This window comes from Electrophorus electricus, chromosome 5 (assembly GCF_013358815.1).
Source record: "Electrophorus electricus isolate fEleEle1 chromosome 5, fEleEle1.pri, whole genome shotgun sequence".
In the NCBI taxonomy this organism is placed as follows: Eukaryota; Metazoa; Chordata; class Actinopteri; order Gymnotiformes; family Gymnotidae; genus Electrophorus; species Electrophorus electricus.
This window is the reverse complement of record NC_049539.1, coordinates 3,595,766-3,616,073: the sequence shown is the minus strand read 5'-3', so window position 1 is coordinate 3,616,073 and position 20,308 is coordinate 3,595,766. Positions and strand designations below refer to the sequence as shown.

Here is a 20,308-nt window from a genome sequence, read left to right as displayed (position 1 = left end):
TGGTTCGTGCTGTGTTCTCTGGCTCTTTGGAAAGGTAGCGTTAGTCGACATGTGTAACTAAAAACCTTCCAGATGTTTCCCATTCCGTGTTTCATCTATGCTGACGATGTCTGGACTTTCCCCTATAACCGCCTTGAGGTCCACTCACATCCAAGTTCCACAGATTTATTTATTTATTTATTGCATTAAATCGATGTCTAATATTTATTTGTGTTTCTGTACAGCTGCTAAACAGTTTAAATTAAATTTTATACTTGTATTGACTTCAAGTAAAGACACCATTGCAGTTTTTTCTGTGCAAACTCATTAGTTAGCCTTTCCCTTTTGAAATGGCTGTAGTGCCACAGTAAAACAAACTTTTATTGCCAGTGCTACAGATGTGTCCGACCATCTGGATTTCGAGAGACTATGGCTCCATTTGTATGCCTTTAGCTTAACAAGCGCATTTGCTTCCAGTGATGAGCCGTGTGGAGGGGAACAGCCTGCATAAGCAGCCTGGATCTCCGAAAATACAGTCATTGTGAGCAGAATGGTCCAAAAAAATTGAAAGAAAGGGGGAAAAAAAAAATCGGATGACTGTTGCCACAGCAATTGTTTCCACAGCAATTGCACCCTTCTGATGCTGCATGAGGGATGGAACGATGGTTGATGATCGGGGCCAGACGTCTTCAAAACTCCATGAAAAAACGTGATGAGGGTTGTTTGGTTCAGTTTGAGAGATCTGGAATGTTTTTGACTCTTAATGTTTAAGCCAAGATGTGCGTGCACGTGTGGATAAAGCGGACGGTTGGTGATCTTGGTTATTAAGGGGACCATTGCTGATGAGTGTTTAAGTGATCAGTGTTAAAGGCGAGGCCGGATTCAGACCCACAGCTCAACAGTAACGCATCACTTACATGTGTTATGTCTCCACAGTCGAACCACCGTTGGATTTGCTCGGCCTTGCGCAAAGAAGCTCACTGTTCGCATTTCCACAGCACGTAAATAAAGTCGAACGTGGCAGTGCTGTGCATTCACACGGAAATGCTGATGTGGTTAAGAGGACGTGGAAGCCGCCGCAAGCCAGTTCATGAGCTTGACGTGAGTTCACGCTTACGGCTTTGCGGTAGCCTTCAGTCGTCGTTAGCCATGTTTGGATGCGTGTCCCTTTCTGATGGTCACGGCATTTACCGCCACGAGTATGTAATCAAGCCCTTCGAGTGAATTCGCGTGTGCCGGAGCGGAGAGAACTTCCTGAGCAGTTGTGTGCTTTAATGTGCGTAGTACCAAACCTATCCAAATATTTGTATTTTGTTGCTGCTATGATCCATTTTTCTCCATTTATTTGTGAACTATCCATGCAGCAGAAGTCACTGAATGCAGTGCTCTTATCAGGGCTGTACGTTTTCCCTGTGCTGTGAGCTCTATGACGAAAGACCCCTCCCACACGATGCTCTGCGGCCCACTCCGCGAAGCCTGCCTTGCTTTCTGTCTCGCGTGTTTTCTCGCAATATTTCACGACTCCATTTCATTTCAGTTCAGCTGTCATTTAAGAGGACCTGGTCCTATTCAGGGGGACCCAAATTGCTTCCCCAGGGCACCCAGGGTACGTCTGCATCCCGAATCATGAAGAAGAAACCTTGAAACCGGTCGGCCTCTGCTGGGAAAAGAACCTAAGTTTTCGAGTTGCTGCGTCCATCCTCAGCTCGTGCATGGTCTGGTCACGCACCAATATCCGAGACTTCTCTAGCACCAATCGGCTCTCCACAAAGCCCATGAGGGGGAGTGTTTGGGCGGGGATGGTGCAACTATGGAGGCATTATTTCAGCAAGACATCATATGAGTGCACAGTTGCAACACACTGACTTCTCTGTCTCAGCTACCTAAGGGGTCCCTAATTGGCCTGGTAACCTGAAATAGATTGAAGAAAGCGAGGCGAACGCCAAAGGCTGGAGTTTGACACTCCTGATGGCAAAGGGTGCGCTCGGTGCCTACACACAGCCGGTGGGAGCATCCGGGGAATCGGCTTTGGCTTCCTGGGAATTGTGCGCGTGGCATATGGCTTCCTTTTGGCCATTCATCATGGAGAACGGTTGTTTTCGAGAGGGGATCTCTGGGAACACGTAGTAGGTGCTTCCCCCATCCTTCGGAAACTATTAGTCACCTAGAGCTGCACAGGTCAGGACTCTGGAGAACCCCGAACATGGCCGACAGATAAACACACGCGCGTATTTGCAGTCATAAGATACGACTATAAATCCTCAGGGCCGTAATCCCTGCCGTTTCCGTTAATATCTGCAGGCCACACATTTAAATTCTTGCGCGTTGCGTCTGTATAAAATACAGTTGCACAAAATTGAAGCATGGACCTTTGCTTAGAACATTGCATTATGCATTAATGTTGCGGTGTTATGTAACTTCTGCAGTTTGAAGCGCCTGCCAAAACCCCTGTCCTAATGCCTAATGGAATGTCTGCAGCTCCTCGTCCCAGAGTTCCCAGCAGCACACAAGCCAGCACACGTGCACGCTCCTCATTCCATCAGCCAGCTCCTCCAGCGCCTGGATGCCAGACCGAAGGATTTGTAGCCGTCGGCTGGGCAGAGCAGATGACGTTTTTCACACGGAATGCCGCGAGCCCTCCTCGCACCCAGGACCGGTCAACGCACGGCAGCAGGTCACCATCCTCCTCCTTGTTCTTTTTCCCTTGTTTTACGGCAGGGCGTTCGCAGTCGGATCACCGGTGCAGCAAAACTGACCCGAAAAGCCTCAGGCAGGTGGGTCAGGCAGAGCTAAAACTGCTGGGAAATCCTGGCCCGTAGTCCGGATGCTCCCTGCCTCACTGAACCGGCCTCCCAGGGATTACTGGCTGCAGCAGTCAGGCTGCTTGATTAGGCTCTAGAATGCCATTATAAAACACTAATACGTTTTAATTCTTCAGTCTAGTTTCCTACAAAAAAGACACGAATCCCCACGTACCTAATCGGCGTTCATTTGTGCGGTGGTTTGTTCCTGACGTGCATTTTGGGCCGTATGTATGTATTCAACGTTGGAACCCCATATGCTCATTTCAGGCAGGAGTGACTTTTATAACGGGCAAATAACTTCCTTCCTCTGTGTTTTGCATTTGCACCAGGGACAAGCCAAGCAGTAAAGCGGTCTCGAGGCTGGAATGTCACCATTTCTGCCAGTTCTAATAAATTGCTCTATATTCATGGTCACTGCACTTTCTGGTTTGTAGTTTTTAAAGGCTTTATAGTTGTGTGGTATTGGAACATTTTGGGGGGGTTCCATCTACAGTGGGTTTATTCAAGACTCTCAAAATAGCCAGTAACTGCTACAATCACTGCCTGTTTCAGATTTTTTAAATTAAGACACCAACCTAATCTACTGGGCAGTATTATACTAATGTTTCTATACTTTCTATTGGTCATTTTTTTTGTAATTTTTAAGAAACATTTCCTCTTTGAGAAGCTACATGTCTGCACCAAACCTACATGCGGTCCCACTTGTATCTGCTTCAGCTGCTTTGGAGTTGGTGGAGTGTGTTAAACCTCTCCATCAGTGCCTCGCGCTCCATCAGGCCTGACTCGTGGCAAGGCGAAACCTTTCAGAAGAGCGGACAGGCGCTCCATCTCTCTAGCTCTCGCGCTGACCCCCTCCGACTAGGATCCTCCGCTCCATAAGCCGAGACCCGGAGACGGGCCCCATTCCTGCCTTCTCGTGTTCCCACTGCTTCAGCACAGAGCTGCCACGTCCACAGTTCGGGTTACCTGCACTCGGCGGGGCTCGTGGGTGGGCTGGTTAAGTTAAAAGCAGCCCGCGGCCCACTTCACGCCGGCTGCGAGGTCACTGCGGCATGAGGGGACTTGCCGTATCGTCTGTGTGGGGGTGCAGGTTTCCCTTGTGCTTTTCAGTCATGAAGTCTCTGGCATTCGTGATGGTCTGGAAAGGTTCTCAGCTCATCTGTGGAAGGATGTGTGGTTTTGTGTTTGTTCTTCTTGAAAGGACTTGTGTTGACCTTTGACCATGCGTTTGCTGGTGATCAGCTCCGTTCCAGAGCACGGTGCTTCTGTCTTCTGTCATGTACCGCGTCTTGGTCATGGCGGCATCTTTCCAAACGAAAAGAGCACATTAGAGTACATGAGACATAAGATCCTGCTGTTTTTCACTCTTCAGGTTCCATAATTGGGCAGTTTGTCATCATAATGCTTCCAGGTTTTGTTTATAGATTGTCTTGCTCTCCGTCACGTGGTAGACTGTCTGGTTTCTAATAGCGTCACAACAGGGAGGAACCCTCACTGTTCCCCGAGTCATTTCCAGCTCAATCTTTATATTCCTTTCCTTCTCGTCCTGCTCCTTGGTCTTCAGTGTTCCGCACATTTTAAAGGCACTGGGGTGAAGGTATGCTAATTTACGCAACTGAGTAAGCAGAGTGGGGTGCTCTCAAGCTGGCGGCAGGCTGTAGGCACCCCGAGGCTTCCTTTCCCGCCCAACCGGCTGCGCCTGGCGAAAAATGCAGCTCTCCTCTCGCCGCCTCTGCCAAACTTTTGACACCCCCCCCCCCGAACACACACGTGATCTTGTAACCCAGGAGCTTGACGGGGAAGCTGTTCTTTCATCCTTCCCCGCTGCTCGCCTAATTACCTGCCCCGTGGTGCTGGCCTGGGAACGCGTTAACCAGGCTCGCTCCACGGGCTTGCGTCGGCTGATTTCGACTCCGGGGCCCTGGTGGTTTTTTGTACATGTGGCGCCGCACGGGCAGAATTGGAAATTGGATGTCTCGGATTTCGCATTGCATTTAGGGGCGTGGACGGAATCGAAAGCAATTTAAAGTCTTGCCGGATCTTTATTTTCCAGTCCCAGGAGAACTCCACCTCCTTTTCACTGGAACTCTGGCTTTGGCCCCTGGGTTTTCCATTTGAGCTGGCCTGCAACACCCCCTCCTCTCTGCTGGAATTCACATGTCTGGACGAAGATTTCCCCCCCCCCCCCGGGTCTCGAGTACCTGGGGCGTTTATCTTGGCTGGCCAGCACGGTCATTTCTCACTCAGTATGAAGTTTATTGTTCCTGTCCTTCCTCGTTGACGCCCTCGCCCTGACCCCGGGCGATTGCAGACCGCATTCCTCGGACTTTACTTTCTTAATGTAGTGCACCTTTTGTCTCGAACAGGGGCCGGGCGGAGTTACACGGCCACGCGCGCGAGCGCTCAGGTGTAACCCTGCATGCTTGCGTCCTTGCAGAACAGTAAGGAGTTCCTGTATTTTAGTTCAGGTTCGTTTGACTGTGTTGTTGACGGGCAGATCCAGCCTGGACTGCTGCTCTGCTCTTTGGGCCCAGCACACCTGGTCTTGGGTGCCCAGCTGTTCCTTTGTTCAGGGGGTCTTTCTCCATCCTCAGGTTTCTCTCTCTCTCTCTCTCTCTCTCTCTCTCTGAGTTCCAGAGAGACAACAACCTGAGGGAACTGATCGATATTCACATGTCCGAGCTTGTGTGGTGGTGCGGTCATCCGTGTTTTCTTTGTCATGAGTTATTACGAGGGACGCGTTTGGAGACTAAAACCACCACTGTAGCCTGAGCGTGCTCAAAACAATTCTGACCAAATCAGCTTTTGTCCACTGAAGACTTTTTTTTTTTTTTTTTTTTGTTTGTTTGTTTGTTTGTTTGTTTCCCCCCCCCACCCCCCGTCTGGACCCAGCATTCCTTAGGGCTTGCATAAGAGCAGAGGAACATGCCAGATTTGCCGGGTATGGAGTTCCACCCATCTTGGGCTCGGGTTTCTATCCCACTCAGAACTGGAATTCCACATGGAACTCCCACCGTCCCACTTGCAACTTTAATAACGTTTAGGAACGTTTTGGCTGAAATATTTGTTTGAAGCATGCGATGGCTGCATTGCATGTTTATTTCCCCATGTAGGAAATTCTTGATCATTTGAATATGCATTTAAAAATGAGACAATTTGCATTAGGAACTGCGTCATGGGGCACACGGTTCCGTGGGAGAAGCCCATGGAAACGCGTCTCTCCCACCTTTCCCACGTCTCCCCGGCTGACATTGGCTCATTCCCTGTAACCGTCCTGGCCCGGCAACAGACGAATTCCTAGTATGTAATTATCTGTCCAGAGTACTGTATCTCTTTCAGGAAGCACAGCTAGAGTTACTGAGATTTCTCCCAGCCAAGGCACTCTGGATTAGGCTTCTCCAAGCCATTCGTCCTCTTTTACGGACAGGACTTCCCTGTCCCATCTATTGATGTCATAAAGCTTTTCTTTTGACTTGGGGAGAAGGACTGAGGTTTTGCCAGAGTAGCGATCATAGGTTTGACTAAGGAGGTCCCGACAATGTGACCTTCATACGCACGCACGCACGCACACACACATTTTATATATATAGATAGATAGATAGATAGATATAATGAGAGGATATATATATATAGATATAGATATCTTTCTCTCTCTGCCTGTTTACGTGCGCAGAGGTTTTAGCAAGCGATCCCTGTGTACACGACACGTCACCTCATTTCATGCCTGCCTTCAAACCGACCTCCTGTATTTCCCTTCGCACATGCATGAGGGGACGCGTTACATTTTTGCCATCTTCAGGCTTGAAACTGCCGCAGAGAAGGAGACAAATGAAAGAAAGGAATGAGTGATGAATGGGGGGTGCTGAAAGAGAGATAACTGGGACTCCTTTGTTCAGCAATTAGATAAATGAACCCAGGGTCAAATGCGAGGCAGGGGGAGCCTCCGTACTGAGATCCTCTCAATGTTTCATGAATCTTCCTTTTGAACTCTTCAGCGTGTCAGGAACCTGGGACCATTCCTCTTCATTGGAGCTCTTTGATGGCTCCTTTTAATTTGTTGGAGCAATAACTAATTAAGCACACAACTTGGCACCCTGGTTCTTGTTTTAACAGATACGTGTGGTTGTGTGTGCGCGCGCGTGTAGGTAAAAATGGCATTCGACAGCTGGTGTGAATGACCCACTGCTTGGCTTAAGAATATTCGTGTACTGTCTTTGAATTTTGCAGAAGTTGTTTTTGCAGCGCGAGTCCGTTCAAAAACGCAATGTACATGTTTCTCTTCCCCCCCCCCCCAACCTTTTAGTTTGCAGTTGAAAAGTAGTCACATCCCAGACTGCCTCCATTTCCCGTGTTTTCACTCAATCACCCTCCCGCATTCAGTTGTCAGATATTCCACAGGAAAAATGACCCCTCCTTACCCATTAATGGTGTGACTGGATGATGAGGATGATGATGGCCAGGACACTAAACAGGAAAAGAAGGCTGGATAACAGTGTTTTTTTTCCTATTATGATGACCCGAGCTTCCAGAGGACTGGTTGTCGGCTAAACAAGAAGTGTGGAATGTCGGACTCTAGAGCCAGACTGCCCACGCATCCTAAAGAGCTCTGTTGGGGGATGGCGTCCTGCTGAAATTCCTTTTGCCCCATTGTTTGGGCATGTGGCATGACGACAAGGATAGATTAAAGGGTTTCATCTCCTTCAGCAGTGTAGGGGTTTGTGGGGCTGTTTCAGTGGGCTTTTGTTGGAGCAGTTTAATAGCGCTGTATACATGAATACCTTTTCAACAGGTTGATAAAAATTCCAGAGATCCAACATTGGGTTGTCACGTCCAGGCCGTCTCTTCTTTAGTGCTTACATTTATTTAGTTTTTAGAAGCTACTGTAATGCTTCGTTGGATGTGGACAGTTGGAAATTAGTTTTAAAAAAGTGTGTGTGTGTGTGTGTGTGTATAGATGTATACATAGAATGGCAGGGGGTGTATTCAAAATATAAATTGTAAACAGAACTTTTGGACAGAGGTCCTTCTTTCCTTCCAGATGTGCGAAATGTTCTGTTTCCCTGGAAACTGTGTACTTTACTACAACACGCACGCACGTGCGCACACAATCATTGAACCACTCAATTGAATAGCAGATTTTACAGTTTCCAGGCTGTAGGGGCCTCAGAGGTAAAGCTGTCCCTGTAGTGTCTCTGGGGGAGAGCGTGGCTGCCGGCTCACGGCCTCACCGATGACACGCACTTTCAGTGTCTCCCTTTGAGGCAGACATTCCTTTGGCTCGGTCTCACGTTCTTAGCAACGTGGAGCTGTCTGCCAGCGACTGGCAACACACACACACACACAGTCAGGCTCAGTGTGAGGACATCTCAAAGAGCAGGCTGTGGTATAACACACCCTATCGCTTTGTTTGAGTGAATGTTGCGGTTGAACTCAAAGTGGGTTCTTTTTAGGATCACTTGAGTCTTGGTATAGATCACATACTACTGTGACCGTGTCAGCCTCAGGAACAGGCCTGGGGGAGCTTCAGAAATGCTTGTTGGCTTGCACGCGGGGCCGTCTGATTGGTGACTGCTCGTCTGTTGGTCGGAAAAGGCTCCGCAGCATTCTAGCATTCTCTTCTTTGTTCCCGTTACCCTTGGGGAAACGGTGTGACTTGTAGCAGGATTGCCCTAAAGGTGCGTCCTGTGGAGAGACCTTAGCCCCTCTATGTGAAAGAGCAAATTTTTGTGAAACACCCCCACCCCCGGCACGCTGAAGTGGAATGAGGCTGTTTAAACAGAAAGAGGCACAAAGCCAGAGAGGGGTTTTTTTTGGGAATGCCGCAAGGCGTATGAGTGCAATATTCTGACGTGCCTCTCGTATATGCAAACGCCATGTCTCCTAGGGTTCCGGAATTCAGTGTGGACCAGGTCGGCTTTTCTTGTTCAGCTCTCAAACGCACGTCGTTCTCCATGTTGTTCCTGGATGTGGGCTATAAAATGTCAAGCCTGCAGACATCAGTGATTTGTTCCGATGAAGGTTTTCTTTGGTTTTTGCTGGAAAACGGAGACCCAAAAAAGCTCGGAACAAGCAGCAGGGAAAGCGGCACGTGCGCACAGGCTGGTGATGCCTGAGCTCACACTGGTCTCTTCCAACCTACGAGATCATGCAAGCGTCAGCCTTCCACTGTGCTGGGGAGTCTGAGGCAACCAGATGGTGTGAGGCAGCATGGGTCATGACATTGTTCGAAACTCATGTCTTCTACTGTCCTCTCTCTCTCTCTCTCTCTCTCTCTCTCTCTCAAACACATTCTGAAGGCCAAAACCTTTATTGAAATGCTTGGCCACGCTTGCCCACATGGTCCTGAAATGGCCGACGTTCCAGGTGCATAATCAATCCCTCCATGCCGCGTTCCCTAACCGCCCCTGCACAGCCGTGGCCCATTACCGAAGCTCGATGGTCCGCCGGGTCTACTGAGCTCATTAGGCAGTCCCGGTGACCTGGCCCTCTCAACCACAACCCCCCCCCCCCCCCGGGGCACACACTCATCCTCCAGCTGCAGGGGTCATCGAGTCCTCACTTCCTTCTCTCCCACGCTCGGCTCACTGCCGGAGCTTCTAATTAAGATGGGAGCGCTCGTGGCCTGCTGCTCTCGCCAGGGTGCTTCCCTCACCCTCGCAGGGCGCTTGCACTGACGCGACACTCCGGTGCGTTCCGTCTGAAAGCGCGAGGAAGAAAAGGCAGCGCACGTTCTCAGAAACTCTCAGAAAGCAGACAAAACGCAGCGAATATGGAGACGTCAGTAAGAAGTGGGCTCTTGGTTTTTGTCTTCAGCTCTTAGGACGTTGTTACAATGCAAAAATTCAGCGGAGCTGCTTCCAGCTTGTGAAAAGAAGCCGTCGTCTGTGTTGTGCATCTGCTCAGCCAATGATCTTGCTGCTCTCCACTGCAAGGTCTGTGCTTTGTGCTCAAAGCAAGAATCTGTGTTCTATAATGTAGGGTCTCGGTTAGAAGTGGGTTCCAAATGGCAGCTCTTCTGTAAACATCGGCATTTGTGAAGGCAGCAGAGCGCTGTTTATAACCCAGGAGGTTTACATTTTTTTGAGCAATTGTTAAACGTTTTTAGCACTTATCCTGGTTCAGGTGTTCGCCTATCGCTTTCAGAGGGTTTCACCTCTGAACCACAATTCTTTCAGCACATCTGCATTTCTTTTTAATCAAGCTTTAGCCACTTCCATTTGCGGTTTCTCTCAAATTGTCGGCCTTCTGCAGACCAGATCAAGCGACAGGTTTTGAAGTTGTACGTCAAGCAAGTGAAACTTTATTCATCGGAAGTGGCAGAGGCCAACCAAAGTGCCGCACGCGGTTTGGAAGGTCAGGAGTCAAATGACCTCAGGAAAAGCACGAGACATGGCGCAAACGAGCCCACGTTGTTCGTAAACTACGTAAGAAAGTTTGAGACTCTGATGGAAGGGGCAGAAGGGAAGGAACCGTCGGCAGTGACTGAGGACCGAGGAGGATGAGATGGAGCTCATCCACTGTAGGCTGTAAAAGCAGAAGGACTTCAACCTGCACCCTGTAAAAGACAATGAAGGGACATAAAATGCACCACATCACCACTACTTTAATCTGGTGCCAGTGAGGAAATTAAATGCAGCATTTTGTACCAACTGTAATTGGACCCATACACCCATTTGATTATTAATTACGGTAGTCTAACCAAGACGTTCTAAAAGCATGGATTACTTCTTGCAGAGAAATGGTTTGATTTTAACTGTTTTTCTTAGTTGGTAAAAATTGCTCTTAACAGAGATGTTTTGTATTTGTTTTGGTAAAAAAAAAAATGGTTTGACATTCTCTGTTAATGGTAGTTTTCAGACTAGCTTTGCCGTCACCAAAAATAACGATGTTGGTATTACTTGAGTTTGCCATCCAAGGCTTGGTATTCCCACGTCATTCAGTGAGGCACCTCAATGCACACAAATCATTTGACAGGGAAGGTAAAGCTGCATATCATCCACATAACAATTAAGTGATGTTTTTTGAAAGTAATGCCTAGAGGATGCATATAATTAGAACAGAGCTAGTCCTAATATGAATCCTTGGGGAACCCTGCAGCCAATGTTGGTGAGAGATGAGCAGTTAATTATGACAAAAGTATATGCTCAAGTGGTTCAGTGAGAATACCACTATCGTGTCAAATAGCGTTAAAATGGCAGTCTCCAGAATGAGTAGTAATAAATCATTTGTGACTTAACAGAACTGTCTCTGCTATAAACACTCTGGCTGTATCATCTTCAATGCAGTTAGTGAATTTATGAATCTCCTGGATTGAAACTTATTTATGGAAATGAGGTTCACACACAGCTCTTTGCATTAGGAAATTCAGCTGTGCTGTTCACAGCTGAATGGTCAAATATTGATTTTTGGCCCGGAACGGATTTTCTCCGTTTTGGGGCCTGAGCGTCGCACAGCGGAGAGATCCAATTTCTGTTCCGGATGAACTTAACTTGTGCCTGGACATCCTGATTAATGATGGCTTAACACAGTAGATGATTAATTGCCAGATTTCACCCTTGAACTGCTTATGACCCACAAACGTGGTTCTGGAGACAGCTGGGCCAGGAGACCTCCAGACTAATGGATCCCACGTCCTCGTTTCCGTCAACTTACTGGATTGTTTTCTCAAGATGTACTGTGTTTAAGGTCCATTTTTAACAATATATTTAGTTGACACAGTTCCACTCTCTGAGCCCTGGACTAATCAGGAAGACTCAGGATATTTGCAAAGTTCTTTCTGGGTGTGTTTTTGTTTTGTTTTTTCTCTTTCTTTGATAGTGTAATTGTGACTGCTGCCAGGACTCGGATTGGATAGCCAAACATCTACATCGTGAACATGTGGTCCTGAAATGGTTTTTTTTTTTTTTTTTTTTTTTTTTTTTTTTTTCTCTGAACTCTGCAAGTGGCAAAACAGAGTGCACCCAACACCTGTACAGTGCCTGGAATAATCAATAAGGTATCTATGGAAGTGCGGCCATTTACTAGGTCGCATCAGTCCATACCCGCGTGTCCACTGCACTGGAGTTCTCTCCTTTGTTGTGTGCATGGGTTTGCATGTGCTTGTGAGACTTCATTTTTTGAGTTTCTTAAAGAGCCAGACACTGCGGTGAGTTCTCATCCATATAACCAGAGGGGCTAATGGGCAGGGGTGCATCATGGGAGGGCGTGTTCCTTTTTTTTAAATGTTTTTTTTTTTCTTCTCCGAAGTCAGTCCAGTCCTGATGGCGTTGCAGCGTGCTTCCAGGTGCTGTGCCGTGACGGGTGCATTTGCGGTGGAAGCCAGCTACCTGTGTGCCCAGGCTCCAGCTGGAATCAAGGCTGTGTTGCTTTAGCGCTGTTGGCTTGTGGCCTTTCCTTCCAGATCTCTCAGAATGCCGTGTAGGCTGCCAAAGCAGCCTGGGCCAGCGTAGACGTTGGTGCTTTTCTTAAGCAGGGATGGGAAATGGTGCAGGAGGCCGTGTCATATTCACCATTTGTGTTTGGAACTGTCATAAAAGATGAGATGATTGGCAGATCCCTGTTCTGTTTGGGAGAGAGATTTATGGGCTTACTGTGTACACCCCTTACACAGGAGTGTGTACGTGTCTTAGTGCTGTTGAGAAGATAAGTGTGGGTTTCATTTTGTTCTAATTACGCAGTCATTACAAACAGGTTGCCTGTGCGTGAGAGAGCAGTGAGTCTAGCAGTGGCCAAGCCATCATTTCCCATAATCTGATTCATGATGCACTGCCAACGCCTGACTGTTGCTATGGCAACCATGCCAAGTATAAACAAAGTGACTTTGGGCTTTTTTTTGCGATCTCTTCTCTGCTTGTTTTTGCCCTTTCTCGGGTTGCTTGGGTGCTCCGTTACTCCTCCCTTCTGCCTCCATTCTGCCCCCCACGTGCCCACTGCTGAGATGGTCCCGAGGACGTTCCCAGACCGTCAAATCCCGACGGAGCCCCGCAGGCAACGTGCCGTAGCCATTGAGCGTATGCCCGGTTTTGGGGCGCAGGAGAGTTTGTGCCCGGTTCTGGGGTTTTATTAGAGGCTGCAGTAGGCGCCAAGTTGTGATGCGTTAGCTTTTCTTGGAGATGTTGTGGGGAAGTGGAATTTGACCTTGGCGACAGAAGGTAGTTTGAGAGGCACAGAAAAAGACTCTTCATCTAAAACCGAAGACTGGCTGCAGTGCGAGTGCTTGCGTGTGCGAGCGTCGACGTGAGCGTTTTGGGGGCAGGGGCGCTATGAAGCTGTGACTTTGACTCTGAATCAGCGTGAGATCTGCTAGCCTGAAGCAGGAACAGAGGGACAGCTCTTCAGTGCTTCTGGCAGACCCTGCAGTTATTTCATCGATCCCTGACCTCTTGACCTCAAAGGGAGGATGAGGAAAGTCCTTCGGATCATGTGGGGAATGCTCCCCTCATTTACTTACTCGAGAGAGGGGGAGATGGCAGCAGTGGGGAGTTGTGGGTGGTACTGGGAACATCCAGCAGACAGGTCCCAGCATTGGAAGAGGGAAGGAATGTTAAATTAGGAATTTCAAACAGCCTCTTAATCCATGCGCTGACGGAAACTTTACCCCACGCTCACTTTTTTCTTACCCGCCTCCCTTGCCTAAGGGAGAGGAACGAGCCAGGGTCGCTGGGGTCATGGCATTGGAGTGTGTGCTGGCATTTTGAAAAGCTCTTTGCAGCTTCACTGCCTGTGCTTGGGTGCAAAGGCTTTTAAAGGCACCATGCCTCGCCTCTTGCAATCTTGTTTGCTCTTGTTTCTGCATTCTGTGCTGTTTTGTTTTGTTTTGTTTTGTTTTGTTTTGTTTTTTATTTTGTATGTTGGACCATAAAATGCCTTTTGTCCTTAACTAGCCTCCACTGGACCCATATGGAGCTATGCTATTAATCTGAAGCTGTAGTGAGGTCTCTGGGGGCAGCTGCATCTCGTCTCCCAGGCCCCAGGTCTCTGGGGGCAGCTGCATCTCGTCTCCCAGGCCCCAGGTCTCTGGGGGCAGCTGCATCTCGTCTCCCAGGCCCCAGGTCTCTGGGGGCAGCTGCATCTCGTCTCCAGGTCTAGCATTCAATACTGCAATGTTCACACTGTCAAACGTGACTCACTGAAGCAATTTGTGAGCTTGAATTAGATGTGCAGCTACCCCCTACCCCCCCCCCCCCACTTATTAGCTCTTATAGGTCTGGCGTAATATCGTCTCCTGTTGTAGTGTCTATTCACAGCTGCACTGCACTGTATTCTGTGGCTAATCGGAGCATAGGGAATCACCGCAAAGGACCGCACATATTATGCATGTTGTGGTTTACAAGAGCCAAAAGCTGTTCATTGCAGCTTAGTGTAGTGAGGAGTGAAGGAGCTGGAGCTGCCGTGTGATTGGCCGGGAGTCCGTACGGTCATCGAGCTCAGGCTGGGTCTGCTGGGACACTTCCAAGGAGCACCCATATCCCGTGTGTGGCGGTGTATGTTCACTTACTTACCGTGTGTGTGTGTGTGTGTCTGTTTTGCTCTCGCTCTCGCTCTCTCTCGCTCTCTCGCTCTCGCTCTCTCTCTCGCTCTCTCTCTCTCTAGGTATGACTATAAAGAAATGCTACACAACTCCACTTTTTGTCTGGTGCCCAGAGGACGGCGACTGGGCTCCTTCCGCTTCCTGGAGGCTCTGCAGGTGTGTCCATGCCCGGCTGAGGGCCTTCAGTTCGGTGCCTCTGCACACATCCCCACGGGCTCAGATTCCATTGCTGTTAAATCCCTGGGGTTTAGTTGTGAGCTTCGGGTTGTGTTAATTAGCAAAAATCTCCTCACTGCAGCATTCTGGTCCCGCTTCCAGGTCTATGTCGTGTGTGCGCACGCGCACACACACACACACACACACACTCCCACTCCCAACCTCCCAGAGAACACATGCACACTCCAAGACTGGCAGGCAGCCCACGTGGGGGAACTCTTCCACAGTGCATGCCAGCTTCCTAACGCGGGCTGAAACGTTTACCTGGGGACACATAGTAATATTCCTATGCTTGTACGTGAAGCTTTAAGATGAGTGCACGCGTTGAACCTGAGACAGGGCTGTGACGCGCTGCCTTGTGCACTTGCAGGCTGCCTGCATTCCCGTCGTGCTCAGCAATGGCTGGGAGCTCCCCTTCTCTGAGGTCATCGACTGGAGCGCTGCTGCAGTCATTGGGGACGAGAGGCTTCTCCTGCAGGTACACACACTCGCGCACACTCGCGCGCGCACACACACACACACTCGCACACTAGGCCCAAACCAGGACCTGACTGCTGTTGCATACTGACTCGCACCTTAGTGGCTCACCTTTAGACCACTGGCAGCTTTAGGTAGAGACCTTCAAGCACCTGTTTTATGCGTGTTGGACCAGAACTTAGAGCTCCGTCTCAGACAGTTAACAATCACCACATATCACTGTGTGCCAGAAGATCCAGGAAACACAATTTAATAAGGAATTGGACCAGGTTCCAAAAATACTCGGTCACTTTTATTGAATTCTCTACTTGTTAGCTAAAAGAATTCTCTTGTAATTGCAGTGTCAATTCTGATTGGCTTTTACATAAACCTGCGCAGTCAGCCCATTGGTGGCACTGCACACCGCAAGCGCAGGCTGCGGAAAGGGAATATGCGTAAGTGGTGGAAGCGAAATGCTGAAAGAGAACCAAAGTGTCCTGCTTGCGTCTCAAGGCCAGAGGTCATCGCGAGGCTCGAACAGGGGCAGTCTGTCCGAGCACACTCGCCACTTCCTGCGTTTAACGGTCCCCTGGCTGTTCTTGCGCTCTCTCACCTGGCCCTGCACTGTCAGATGTGGTACTGAGGAGTAAATTGGCTGGTGACAGATCTTTTCCAGCCAGGATCAAACCTTTTGAAAGTGTTTGCTGTTAAGCTCATACCGCTCACCCCGAGCAACAACAGGGAAGTTCTACTCAGCAGGGATGTGGGCCGTGTGTGTTACTGAACTCCACACACACTTCGTTAGGCCACCGGCCACACTTCACAAACCGACCAGTGAAGGAGGGGTGATCACAGGACCACTGCTGGCCCGCTATTGCTTGGTTGGCAGGTGACTTAGCACAGCAGTGTCATTGGCATCGAAGGGAGTGTTACGCTGGTGTAAGTGCATCCGGTTGGAGTATTTACACGTGTGAATGTCATTGCCCTTTTTTATTTATTTATTTATTTTTAAAGCGTGGCCTGTCATCCAAAAATCTAGACTGAAGACTTGGAGGACAGCCAGCGTAACAACCCATCTGTTGCCCTGCGCTAGTTATCATCTCTAAGTGCACATGCAGAGTCAGATTCTAATAAATATTTCTAGTGGGGTGGGTAGTGAGCATATTTCTGCTTATTTACAGGTATGATTTTATTACGTATTGTAGTTCATGGCATATTGGGTGTTGATTTAAATAAATTCCAACAATCATCTCTGACAAAGTTCATCATTAAAATTACATGGCTAGAACGGTACTCTTCTGCTAATACTTGGGTGAGTGTTTCGGAGTCTTGCATCAAGCCCATTCTCCTTTCTGTCCGCATGTTTGTTGGCTAAAATCAAATGCAATTTTCGTCTAACGGCTGATCTCTGCCCTGCCTGCTCCAGATCCCGTCCACTGTCCACACCATCCACCAGGACAAGATCCTGTCCCTCCGCCAGCAGACGCAGTTCCTGTGGGAGGCGTACTTCTCCTCGGTGGAGAAGATCGTGCTCACCACGCTGGAGGTACTGTAAACCCCCACCCCTCCCCCGTCGACTGACCTCATTCGGCACGTTTAAGACGTGCTCTCGTTGAACTTTCGTGGTCCTTGCCCGGTAATGGCTCCACACCCGTCTCTGCTGCAGTGTAGCCCAGACCGCGGGCCCTCATTCATTCCCCTGCAGTCTCGGTTCCCAGACCAGAGAGCGCCATCGCGTCCTCTGGAATAGGTCAGCCTCGTCCGGCTGGACAATCGCGTAGACTGGCTACTCCTTCAGGAATAGGCCTTTTCCACGGCTCTGGTTCCCTAAAACTTTCTCTGGAGGAGAAACTTTCGCCGATGTTGTGCGGGTACCTTCTGGATCACTGCAGGTGGGTAAGGGGACACCAGCTCCTGGTCCTGTCACGAGGACCTAGAGCAGAGAGCAGGAACAGGTGTCCGAGGAGACGCAGTGCACACGCATCGTGATCAATTTGACTTCTTAAACACAAACGTAGGCTTTGGAAACCCGAGAGATGCTGTTGCAAGCAGGCTTGGTGGACGTGCTCGTAGATGCACCGTGCTGCATTCTTGCTTTTTGCTGGGTGTCGGTGCCTGACAACAGCGCCTCTTATTTTACTACGATTTTTGCCACGGGCACACGCTCTCCAGCTCTCAGGAAGTGCCTTCTTTGCTCCAGTTGTCTGTTTTTGTCAGTGCCTAGCTTGCCTTCTCAAATTAGGACGCACGTCGATAAAGCTCCCAAGGGGCCCTAGAGAAAAGCGTTTGTACCATCATCTGGATATTGCGAGTTCGATCCCCGCCTATGCCACAGGCGCACTGGTCGTGCGTTCAGGCATGGAAGGATCCTTCCTCTCCCCCGTCAATTACAGCAACACGCCCATGACTGGCAGTCTGGGAGCTCGCGCTTATGAAGGCCCGATATTGCATGAGCTCGAAAAGATGAGGCGTTTGGCTGCATGTGCCTCGGAGGAAGATCGCGACAGCTGTTGCTATCGTGTGATGGGGGAACGTTTACCTGATAAGTGTGAATTGGCTACCACTAAAAAATGGGTACAGAACTGGGAGAAAACACACAAATGTATATCGATCATGAGGTGAAATTAGCCATATATTCACAAGGTAAAAGTAACGTGCATGGGAAAAGGTTGCATAAATATCTGCAAAATACTGTTAAAAACTAAAAATAAAGAATGGCTAGGACCCAAACCTATGCATGGAAAAATGGACAGACACGAGAACTTTAGCCTCTAGTTAATAGTTTTCATTCCAGCAGATGCAAACATTAGCATGAATGGAAATGCAAGTCTTGGCGTTAATGGCTGAAGTACTGGGTGAGCCTGACCGTGTCGCCTCCTCCTGCAGATAATCCATGACCGGGTGCTGCAGCAGTTGGCCCGCAGCAGTCTGATGTGGAACAGGCTGCCCGGGGGCCTCTTCACCCTGCCGCATTACTCCTCTTACCTGGGTCACTTCCCCTTCTACTTCGGCCCGCTCGGTGAGTGGCGGCCTCTCTGCGTACACACACACACGGGGAACAGTCGCTGCCGCGCAGACGCTAACAGCCGCTTGCCAGCATGAGTCTCCTGTTAGCCGTATTGACGTTCTTGGGTGAAGTATCTCTACGCATCTGTGTTATCATGTGTATTCTTACAGCGTTACGCATATGTATAGCGAGAGGCAAACAAAAATCAAGCCATCTAGAACAATAGCTAATAAACGTGGCCTGTAATATCTACATGTGACATGAATTAATCATAGATTTATTTGCACTCTGTGTGAGAGAGGCGCTATATAAATTAAACTTAATGGTAGCAGTATTAGTATTTCTTGCTAAAACAAACCAGCACTGACAGGTACAGAGCAAGTGATGCAAGACAGATGAAATAAAGCTAGACGCACGTAACTTGGGCCAGAACCAAACGCGTAACACCGTTATGATTCGGGTAAAGCACTGCACACACGCTGCGGTCCCGAACAGCGAACTCGTAACGGTGCCGTGTGTGCAATGATTGTCACTGAGGATCTCTCTAAATTAGTCCGCCACATAAAACCAATTAAACTCGTTCCAAGTCGGTGAAGATTATTTTAAAGAGTGCGGCATGATCACAGGATTGTGTAACTACTGGAAAGGGACACCATTCGCCTGGTCATTAATTAACCACAGTGCTCTCAGATCACGTAGGTCTTACATAGACGATACTGGCATGTATGAAGGGAAATCCCCTATCTCCATGGTGACGGGGATCTGTCTGAGAGCTGTTTTATTTTTATTTTTTGGCCTGTCCTTTAATGAGAGAGGGCAGATGAGTCAGTCTAAACTGAAATAACTTTCTTTGCAGAAAGAATTATCCATAAATCTTGTTTTGAAAGATCTGAATTTCTTCTTTTGTATGTGGATTGAGATGCTCAATAAGCATTACCACGTCTTTTGTCTGCCTAACAGTGTAAGGAACTAGATGTAATTTGGCGAATTTGACCTTTGTGCCTTTGAGAGGAATAAAAAGAGTTTTTGAAAGCTTATCATGCTGTTCCACAGGTATCAGAACGCTTCCCAAGTTCACTGCAGTCATCCATGCCGTAACACCCCTGGTCTCCCAGTCTCAGCCTATCCTGAAGCTGCTAGCAGCTGTGGCCAAATCCCAGCACTGTGCACAGGTATGGACAGGGTGTGTGTGGGTGTGGATCTGCTATATCTGTGCGCAGGTATGGACAGGGTGTAGGGTGTATGGGTGGGGAATCTGCTCCATCCGCGCACAGGTATGGATAGGGTGTATGGGTGGGGAATCTGCTCCATCTGGTTTAACAGTGCTGTTGGAGTTAAACCTACTGTTATGGGCATCACATATCCCACGATTGTCTCCATTATCATTACATGGCTAAAGTGATACTCCTCCGGTCATGGCTGCGTGAGGTTTTTGTGTTGGACCCTTGGCTCAGACCTGTCCTCACTTCTGTCTGTATGTTTGTTAGATTGTGGTCCTGTGGAACTGTGACAGGCCACTTCCTGTGAAGCACCGTTGGCCTGCTACATCCCAATCAGTCATAGTGATCGAGGGGGAGAACAAGGTAAGATGTAGGTCCCAAGAAGCCCCTCCACCTCTTTACTTAATACCAGTTTGTTGCTGGAATGATCATAATGGGCTTGGCCATTTAAATGTGTAGTTCTTTTAAAACAAACATTTTACACAGATTCAAACTACTTGGATAACCAAAAAAAAAACCTTAACACCAAATGGTCTCTTTTTAGCAATTGTGACGCTCTGGGACATTGTATTGACTCTCTTAGAGCCTTTTATCAGATAGAGGCAAAATAATTCATTTTTTCATCACAGAGAATGATGTGCACTTTAGCTTATCCTTAATACAAATATTGAATAGTGGGGTAGAGTAGTTTTTGTAATTTTGCCTGAACCTGATCTCACCTCCTCTGTAATTACCTCATATTAACACAGCTGCATTTCCCTGAAGCCCAAAATCGGAAATGCAGATTTTCTGTTTCTGCTAAGCTATAGAATGTTCAGAAGGTCACACCAGCATACAGCAGTGAAGTGGCACAGAAACAGGATGCAGGTGAACATGCCTGAGGATGTGTGCTAAGGGCTTGTGGTCGTGTGTGCAGGTGATGAGCAGCCGCTTCCTGCCCTACGGCAGCATCGTCACGGACGCCGTGCTGAGCCTGGACGAGGACACGGTGCTCTCGACCACCGAGGTGAGAGCAGCACGTTCTTCTGACAGCCTAGTGGGGGAGGATCGAGACTTTACTCGTCTGCATTCCTCGAGTTCAGGGTCAGATTGGATC

General features: G+C 48.6%; 1 protein-coding gene across 1 annotated transcript in view; it reads left to right on the top strand.

The window, feature by feature from the left end:
- The window catches only part of ext1a (exostosin glycosyltransferase 1a), a 34,816-nt gene that overhangs the window by 10,455 nt on the left and 4,053 nt on the right, over window positions 1-20,308 (top strand). The window contains exons 2-8 of the mRNA XM_027012284.2: window positions 14,376-14,469; window positions 14,900-15,007; window positions 16,412-16,531; window positions 17,872-18,004; window positions 19,046-19,164; window positions 19,480-19,575; window positions 20,129-20,218. Of these exons, the coding sequence (XP_026868085.2) occupies window positions 14,376-14,469; window positions 14,900-15,007; window positions 16,412-16,531; window positions 17,872-18,004; window positions 19,046-19,164; window positions 19,480-19,575; window positions 20,129-20,218 (760 nt within the window). The remainder of the gene's footprint in view (window positions 1-14,375; window positions 14,470-14,899; window positions 15,008-16,411; window positions 16,532-17,871; window positions 18,005-19,045; window positions 19,165-19,479; window positions 19,576-20,128; window positions 20,219-20,308) is intronic.